We start from the raw sequence: 9,616 nt of genomic DNA, 5'->3' as shown, positions 1-9,616 counted from the left end.
GACCCCAGCATGCTGGACTTGTGCAGATTAAAACATTCTTTGCATTTACATACTATTTGAGTCTGGGGTATCATTCTTTGGAGAATCATGTATCCTTACAGACTGATAGTCAAAGAGGGATGGGGAACACAAGGACAGTGGCTCTTTGGATTATCCTCATTCTTTTTACTATCTCTGGTACATTTATTTCCTGGGACTGAAGAAGACAGGATAGTGTCCTCTCCATCCAGGAGCCTAGGTCAACAGCTCACCTTCCTTCCTAGATTCAGTCCCCAGAAAAGTCTGTGGACTTGATTTTTCAGACCCTTTGAACACTGATTTGTGCCATCCTAAATTATATGACCAAAGGCCCTCTCAGCTTCTCTGCCAGTGGTGGGCAACCATCAGAGATTCAGACAAGGCTAATGGGTGGCCCTAAGTTGTAGGATCTGGGAGAATTGTCTGTCTGAGCTTGTTAGGGAGGTAGGAACAAAGTGCTAACTAGCTCTGTTTGGAGCAAGTTTTCCTGATACTCTTAAGCCAGGCTGGCCTTGAACTCAGTGGCCACCACACCTACCTAGAGTGAGCTTTCCTCATTTTAATCTTATTACAATACTAAATTCTCTGCTAGAGACATTCCCACCCTATTTAAACATTTTTTGTTGTTGTTGTTGTTGAGACAGGGTTTCTCTGTGTAGCCCTGGCTGTCCTGGAACTCACTTTGTAGATCAAGCTGGCCTCGAACTCAGAAATTCGCCTGCCTCTGCCTCCCAAGTGCTAGAATTAAAGGCATGTGCCACCACGCCCGGCCTATTTAAACATTTTTATTTATTTATTTATTTTTTTTTTTTTTTGGTTTTTCGAGACAGGGTTTCTCTGTATAGCCCTGGCTGTCCTGGAACTCACTTTGTAGACCAGGCTGGCCTCGAACTCAGAAATCCGCCTGCCTCTGCCTCCCAAGTGCTGGGATTAAAGGCGTGCGCCACCACTGCCCGGCACATTTTTATTTTTAATTATATGTTTGTGTGGGGTCTGTACATGTGAGTGTCATGCCTGGGAGGCCAGGGGTTCCCTGTAGCTGGAGTTACAGGTGGTTGTGGACTGACAGCCATGGGTGGTAGGAATTGAACTCAGGTCCTCTGCAGAGCAGTATGTACTGTTTTTAACCAATGGGTTCCTACTTATTTATTTTGGTAGCCTGGGCTGGCCTTGAGGTCTTGATTCTTCTACTGCCAACCTCCTGACTGAGTGCTAGGATCATAGGTATATACCACAACTTCCTGTTTTTTGGTTTTGGTTTTGGGGATTTGTTTTGTTTTGTTTTTTGTTTTTGTTTTGTTTTGTTTGTTTGTTTGTTTTTGAGACAAGATCTCACTATGTAGTCCTGACTGACTTGGAACTCCCCATATAGTATAAACTGGCCTTGAGTTTTCAAGATGTACAGAAATCTTTTCCCCACCCATTCTATGTTTTAAACCTGCATTGGGACTGAAAAGATGCCTGGGACCCCACAATCACAGAAATGACTGTTCTTATAGAGTTAGTTCCCAGTGTTCGCAGCAGGTGGCTAACAACTGCTTGCAACTTCAGCTCGAGGGGATGTGACAGCGCTGGCTTCTGTGGGCACCTGCACTCATGTGCACAGAGATAGAGGCACACTTGGACACATAATTACAAAGAACACCAGGAGCACAGCTTTAATCTCAGTACTTGGGAGGCAGGGGGAGGTGAGTCTCTCTCTCTCTCTCTCTCTCTCTCTCTGTGAGTTCAAGGTCAGCCTGGTCTACATAGTTCCAGACCAGCTAAGGTGACAAAGTAAGACACTGTCTCAAAGTTTTTTTCTTTCAAAAAGTGCCACTGTGAGGCCTGATATTAGACTGTACATATGCAAGAATGCATCTTTTCCTGTGATGGCAAGTCTTTCTGATGTTAACTTTGGTGAGTCTTCCAATAAATTCCTCTTTCTCTTTTTTTTCTGTGAGACTGTCTATGGGAAGCTCTCTCATCTGCTATAAGCAATCAAGGTCACTCATTTCCTGCCTTGATTCACTTACCATGTGAACCCACCATGCTGTTGCCCTGGTTCGCATTAGCCTGGTGCCTGACTTGCTCCCGAGGTGACCCTACAGCTCCGGGCAGTTAACCTCCTCCAGGCCTAATTTTCCTTAATGAGTGACTGGGGGCTGGTGAGATGGCTCATCGGTTAAGAACACTGGCTGCTTTTTCCAGAGGTCCTGAGTTCACTTCCCAGAAACCACATGGTGACTCACAACCATTTATAAAAGGATCTGATGCCTTCTTCTGGCATATAGGTGTACATATGGACAGAGCAACTCACATTAAAAAAAAAGGGAGAGAGAGAGAATAGGATTAGGGTTTTAGACTAGTAGTTAGTAGGTTTGCCTAGCATGCACAAGGCTTTGGGTTAAGTACAGAGCTTGGGAGAATTAACGACTCTGTGAAGTTTTTCTTTTTGTCTTCAGACAGAGTCTCAAGTAGCCCAGGCTGGCTTTCTATGTAGCTGAGAATGGCCTTGACCTCTGATCCTCCTGTGCCCACCTCCCACATGCTGGGATTAGAGAGTTGTGTATCATCATGCCCAGTTTTATGGGGTTCAGGGGAGCAAATTTAGGGCTCTATGTATTCCAGGAAAGCACTCCAGCAGCTGAAGTACACTTGCATCCTTCTTAGTATTATAAAGCCTCTCTGAGCATTAGCACTCGATATCTATTTCCTGAGGTAAAACTAATTTGTTATTTGAGCTAATAGCCTCTGGCTTCAGTGCTACTTCCACTCCAGTAGTGACAAGTGGGACAGGCCCCGAAAACCTGGGCGCTGTCCGGAGGCGAAAAGTTCACGGAAACTTACTCTCCTGGAATCGTGGCATCCTGTATAAAGAATGCATCAATGTCCTTGCTTTAGTTGGTAAATGGAACTGTGTGCTTTCCCTTAATATTGCTTTATTACAAGTGCTCCTAAGGATTGATATTTTGACATATAGCTAAGTTAGATTCTAGGCAGTCCTTGATCCGACCCTGGGCATGGATAGCTAAGTCACTGCCCTACACAGAAATTTACCATTATCTAGGAAGAAGGAAGTTTGTGACCTAAAGAGAAACCAGAGCAGATACTTAGAACTATAGTTAGCTGAGTTACACCCATACACAAGTATTTACAATGGCCTAGGGGGAAGGTGGATTATACAATAGACTAGAGTAGGAACTATGGCAAGGGCATGAAGCCCTTGCCCCTGGCTTCTAAGATTAAGTGAGCTGTTCCCAGTTGTTAACAACTGATTGGTTCCTGCCAGTTCTTTTGTGTTTGCATTCCTCTGTTTTGTGTAAGAATCCAGCCATGCCGGTGTGTCACCCAACTTCCCTATTTTTTTCAGTATAAAAAGTTTGCCAGCACTTGGGAGGCAGAGGCAGGCGGATTTCTGAGTTCAAGGCCAGCCTGGTCTACAAAGTGAGTGCCAGGACAGCCAGGGCTATACAGAGAAACCCTGTCTCGAAAAACCAAAAAAAAAAAAAAAAAAAAAAAAAAGTTTGATGTTCGATTTGACAAATTACATTCAGATCCACACTCTCTTATGTTGAGTCTGTCTGTCAACTCCCACCAACTCCTTGCCCACCTGCGACGAAAGACCTGTTCCACACAGACAAGGGACCAAGAGGGTCTGCGGCACTTGGGAACCCTGTGAAGTCTCCCCCCCCCTCCCCCCCATGTGCAGCATCCCTCATTGGTCTTCACTACAGTCCTCCTAGCCTCCAAGTCTCCCATCCTGTCAGCCAGAGGATCAGATCTGCAGTGAAGGGCTGTGGCTAGTGGATAGGCTGCAGCTGATAGCTTCTGATAGCTTCAGCAGGATGGTCACAGCCTGGATCTGGCCTTGCTGTCAGACAAGACACAACAGACAGTAGCGACCTGAGATCTGTGCCTTCCTAGCAACATGCACTGACAATCTACAAAAGGGCTAAGAAGCCTGACAAAGTGGAGAAAACAATGGGACACCCTGAAAAGCAGACTCTTAGGAATGAACCCCGGGCTACACCCTGCCAGCTGTGACTAGACTCAGGTGTGAGTTTGGGCACCACTTTTCTCACTTGGCAAATAGGAAAACCAAGTCTTTAATGAAGTGGTACAGTGATCCTACTCCGTCTCCTCATTCAAGCACATAACACACGAGCTGTGGTGTTAATGAAGGAAGGTAAAATATTGTAAATTGTGAGTTGTTTAAGAGCCCACTGCCCAGGCCTGGGACTGGGAACAAAGCGAACAGCCCCCAGGCCTGCCAGGGCAGGGCTGTTGTTAAGGCATTCCTAAGAACATCTTAACTGTGAAGATGAAAAGAATTCAAGACGCAGGCAAGGCTATCTTGTCTGAGTCCCCACCATTTGGCCAGAACCTCCCCCTCTGTCTGCTGCCCCTTGACGCCAGGTAAAGTCATACATCAACTGGTTGCTATGTGAACAAGATAAGCCCCCAGCCCACAGGAACAAAGTCCTGTTGCTCTGTAATCCTTCTGTTAATGTTTGAATAAGCCAATAGTGTGTCGCTATGCTGAATTCCACACCCCTAAGCCCCTTACCCCATAAAAACTCCTAGCTTTCTAGCCTCGTGGCCGGCATCCGTTATCTCCTGTGTGAGATGCATGTCGGACCGGAGCTCCGTAATTAAACGTCCTCATGTAATTACAGCAAGAGATGGTCCTTCGTGATTTTTTGGGTGCACGCCGAGTCGGGAATGGGGTGGGGGTTTCCCCACTAGGTCTAACATTAACTGATCCTAGTCTCTGCTTCTAGAATCTCTTTGGCTACCTGGTCAGTCATATCTAAGAATTACTGGGCTGTCTGTCCCAAGGTAGTTCTCTTTCAGGGTTTCCTCATGCAATACCCGATTGCTTGACTGGCCCAGGCAAGGATGATGGTAGTGGTAGGTAACGGACAAGGGCATGAGCTTACAGTAACAACACTTACAGCAACAACATGAGCAGTCAGGATTTTCTCTGCAGGAGCTCCAGGGTCCTGCTGTAGGTGTGCACATGGCCATGTGTAGGTTGCCCTGCAATAGTTATATACTTCCCTGAGCACTCGAATCCCTTATCACCCCACCTGGGCTTGTTCTATGATTCAGTGGACTATTCTCAGTCTTGGGCAGGAACAGCAGCCCCAAGCTCTGCTCCTACATGGCTTCTTCCTTGGGGCCAGTGAGCATCTAGTACAGTCCACTGGATTCCAAACACTTAGGATGAGACGGAAGAAGAGGAAGCTGGGGAAGAATCAGACATGCTCAGGTCTTTGGTTGTTCTCCATCACATTTCTGCTGCCTCATTGCTAAGCTCCTGAGAGAAGGCTTTGATAGTCCTTGGGTCCCACAGGTTTCTGTTCTCTCAGACACTCTAGGAGTTCACCTCTCTCCATCAGTAGTGCTGGGCTTCCTCAGCCTGGGATGTGACATACAGACTACTAGCCTACTTGCCCTCTGGTGTGTCTCCATCACAGTTAGGTAAAATTTATGTGTAGATTAGATTTTATGGCCATGTAACAAATTGCCACAAAGGTAGCAGCTTAAAACAACATACATTTATTAAATGGAAAAATCTGTGGATCAAAAGCTCAGGCAGCTTGGTTGCGTCCTCTGTTGAGGGCTTTACCAGCATGAAGCTAAGGGATTAGAAGATGAGGGAAAACTGTATCCAGATTCCAGGGTGTGGGCAGGATGAGGTTCCTGGTGGCCACAGACTTCTCTCCCCCTGCTGGCTGTCAGTACCTTGTGGTTCCTCACAGTACCTGGCCCCTCAACCTTCAAAGTCAGCAAAGGAGATTCTCCTTGGTGTAGAGTTCCTCTTATACTTTAAATCTGTCTGACTTCCTCCAGGAAGCAAAGGGCATACAGGCCAGATGAGCCAAAAGGAGAGGGCAGAGTGTAAGTGCAGGGGACTCACAGAAGATCCCTGAGTGATAGAAGATGGGCCTGAAGGAGGAGAGGAGGGAAGGGGATAGGCAGATGGACTCTTAGCATCTCAGCTTCATGTAAGAAAGAGGGGAACGAGGGATGGACCAGAAAGCTCCAGATTCACATTTTCAGACCCACAAGCATCAGAGGCTCAGGCGAGCCTGGATCCAGGGACTATACTTGGCCACGTTGGTATAGACACCTGGACGGTTGGGCAGGGCACAGCCCTTGCCCCAGCTCACCACACCCACCAGGACCCAGTGGCCGGACTCCATACAGGTCAGGGGTCCTCCAGAGTCACCCTGCGAGAAAGAGGTGAGCTTAGATCATGGCTCTCTTTCAAGGCCACTTTCCTAAGCCCAGTTCCCTGGGGTATTTGTTTGGGGGTCTGCAACCCCCTCAGTCCTGGATTTTAGGGAGGTAAGTGGCTGGGGAACCAATTCCAGAGAGAGAGGGTTAGCAGACATACCTGGCAGGCATCCTTGTGGCCTCTGCGGTAGCCAGCACACAAGTTCCCTGGTAGCACTATGCGTTCACCCTGGGGCACATTGGCACCCACGTGGTAGAGGCGGTCACAGGCTCGAGAGTCCAGCAGCGGCACCCTCACTCCTTGCAAGGGTCTTCCCTTTGGAAGTGGTACTGAGGGAAGAGGGACAGATCTGAGAATCAGGAGACAGGACAGCTTGAAGTGGGGCTTGATGGGAAAAGATGAGCGGGAGGGTCTGATTTGCAACCCAGAATTCCTTGAGTCTGATAAAAGGAATGTTTGGGATCTGGATTTCACACTGGGACTGTGAAAGACCGGGATTCAAAGTCAAATGGAGGAGAAAGGAATGCCTGGTATCCCCATAACCTGACCTGACTATATGCTTTACCTCCTGGGCTGAGGCTACCCCAGCCAGTGACCCAGCATGGAGACCCTGGTGGTGGATGGGACCCTGGTGCAGGCAGGCAGACAGGCTGGATGCGGGCACTCAGGGACACTGGGTGACGCAGCTGCAGCAGTGCCAGGTCACCACGGGCCTCGTCCTCAGAGTAGTCAGGAGGCAGCAGCACCCGCAGCACAGGAACCAAGAGCTCGTGGGATGACGTGACGTCCAGACTCAGTGCTCCCAGGAGCACACTGTACTCTGACGGCCATACCCGTCTACAGAACAGACAGGGGGGCTGCTAACACTACCTGGACCATGGGCCTGTCAGGAGCCGGCACTGCCCACTCCTCCCTGGCAGCACTCCCCTGTCTTTCCTGGAGCTGGAACAGTGAACAAGCACTGACCTAGGGAAACAGTGACCTGCCGTCAACACCCACTGGGGTGCAATGAGTGACCCTCCGCACACATGGGCTCCACGGTGCTGAATGCTTGTTTGCCATGGCCACTCTCCATCCTGAGCATCCCGGCCCCCAACGATCCGGCTGGACATGCGGGGCTGCCCACAAGCTGTGACAGGACAAGAGGGCACTGAGACTTGGCTGGGACTTGGAGTCTGGGAAGTAAGCATAGGAAGAGGGGACAGGGCCAAGCTGAGGAGGAAGTGGCTCCCAACCCTTCTTACCTGCACACTCCTGCATCCTGGTTCCTGCAGGGGGGAGCAGGTAAGGGACTAGATTAGGGATTTGATGCCAGGTAACAGAGCCCAGGTCAGCAATGAGATTAGGTGGAAGGTGGAACATATTGGTTACACTGACCTCATGCCAAGCTTCTGTGTCATTGGTCACCTCCGTCACCCTCCCCAGAGCACTGGGAGGTGGGAGGTGGGTCTTAGGCACTACATACATACAGCACACTAAAACGTACTCACATTTGGAGAGACCAAGGACAGTGCCAGAGAGTCTCTGTGCCTCGGAAGAAAGATGGCCCACAATGCTCTAGAGGCACCTGGCTCTGGGAGAGGTGAGGTGAGCAACCTGTAGTTAAAGTCTCTGTGGAAGCATCCCTAACCCTCGCCCCCACTCACCTAACACCAACAGGAGCAGGATCTGGAGGTGGGAAGCACCCCTCATTGTATCTTCAGAACTGGCCTGGGTGCAGGTAGCTTGGTCTCTGGTCTGGAAGTGGCAGGGAGCAGAGAGGAGCATTCTAGGCTAGGGAGCATATCCTACCCAACCCTGTACCTCTGTGGCTGTTCTGTCTGCCACTAATCTTTGCTTGGTCCTGGACCTGTCACTGAAGCCCAGACTCTACACCTCTACCTGTGACTCAGACTCCACGTGACAAACTCTGACAAAGCCCACCCGGCCTCAGATCTGGGCACCTTAGGCCTCAGTAGGAACCCTGGAGCTTCACCCTCTGGTCCCCATCTTTCATTCCCTAGCACCCCTTGGGTCCAGCTCTCACCCTTGAAGCCTGGTGTCCTCTCTGATGGGGCCACGGAAGGGCCTGGGGGCTTAAAAGACAGAGGAGGTGGAGGCCCAGGTAATTATCAAGGCCAAGGCGGAGCTGTGGCCTCACCTGAACAGCTTTAAACAAAGATGCTTTGAGCATAACTTAAGAGGTGCAGGAAAAGGACACCAGGTGCTGAGAAGCGGGGTGGGGAGGGGGTTGGGGGAGCTGCGGTTAGGCCAGGAAGCTCCAGAAGATCCTTGGCAGCTCATCTCTAAATCCGATCCTGCTACCTTGTGAAACCAGCTGCTGGGGCTCTGAGCTCTATTGTTCTGCGCAGTAATCCCAGCTCAGCCACAGCAGCTGATCTCGCATGGAAACCCAGACTCCAGACCCACACTCTAGATCCTAGGCCTGCAGCCGACTGCACACGGAACGCAACCTGGCCAGTCCCTTCTGGATTTTAGGTCAGTATGAGCATGGAGTGAAGAGTGACCAATTTCAAATTGCCACAACACCTTGGCTACAAGCAGCAGTATGCACTATCAGGGGAATGGTGTACTCTTTGATTTGGGGGTGGCCAGGATAGATAGAGCAAGGAACACTAGAACTGAGCTGATGCCAGTGCCACGACTTTGGATCTATAAAAAAAACTATGAGATAAAAGATCTCTTTTCAGCTGGGCGTGATGGTGCATGCCTTTAATCCAAGCACTCAGGAGGCCGAGGCAGGCAGATTTCTGAGTTCGAGGCCAGCCTGGTCTACATAGTGAGTTTCAGGATAGCCAGGGCTATACAGAAAAACCCTGTCTCAAAAAACCAAAACAAAACAAAAAAAGATCTCCTTTCTTTATAAAGTTAACCTGCTTCTGGTATTTTGTTATAGTCATGAAAAGCCAATAAAGGAGAGGATGCATTCATTCTAAGAGTTCCCAGTGGGCAGAACTGTGCTCAGTACAGGGCTGGCATTGAAGAACTGGGACTAAGGAGAAAAGGGTGAGCAAGACAACAGCCTGAAGGTAAGACAGAGAGATACAGAGATGAGGACTCTGTTGCAGTTCAGTGCTTGGATACAGGGAGGAAGCCAGGCTTCAGACTTGGCTTCTGCTGTCCACGGCCAAAGACCAAGCTTAGAACCCACACTTAAGGCTTGAGAACATGGCTAAGGTGGCAGAGTGCTTCCACACATGCGAAGGACCCAATGCTTTAACCCAGGATGACATAAACTGAGGGTGGGGGCACACACCTAGGACTCCAGCACTTTAGAGACGGACTCAGGAGGAGTTCAAGATGATCCTTGGCTACATAGCAAGCTTGAGGATCCTTGGCTACATAGCAAGCTTGAGGTCAGTCTAGGATACA

General features: G+C 49.4%; 1 protein-coding gene across 1 annotated transcript; it reads right to left on the bottom strand.

Annotated features, from left to right (window-relative positions):
* Window positions 1-5,697: 5,697 nt before the first annotated feature.
* LOC110283761 (serine protease 33) lies at window positions 5,698-8,277 on the bottom strand. The gene is made up of 7 exons (XM_021149238.2): window positions 8,271-8,277; window positions 7,891-7,981; window positions 7,489-7,512; window positions 7,211-7,373; window positions 6,810-7,081; window positions 6,404-6,573; window positions 5,698-6,236 (listed from the first exon to the last, which is right to left on the bottom strand). Exons 2-7 carry the CDS (start codon window positions 7,934-7,936, stop codon window positions 6,078-6,080), a joined length of 834 nt encoding a protein of 277 aa, XP_021004897.1. The 5' UTR covers window positions 7,937-7,981; window positions 8,271-8,277; the 3' UTR covers window positions 5,698-6,077.
* Between the last annotated feature and the right edge of the window lie 1,339 nt (window positions 8,278-9,616).

Source organism: Mus caroli, unplaced genomic scaffold, assembly GCF_978045245.1.
Source record: "Mus caroli unplaced genomic scaffold, Mus_caroli_1 scaffold_18, whole genome shotgun sequence".
NCBI lineage: Eukaryota > Metazoa > Chordata > Mammalia > Rodentia > Muridae > Mus > Mus caroli.
The sequence above is the reverse complement of the archived record's forward strand: the minus strand, read 5'-3'. Positions and strand labels throughout refer to the sequence as shown.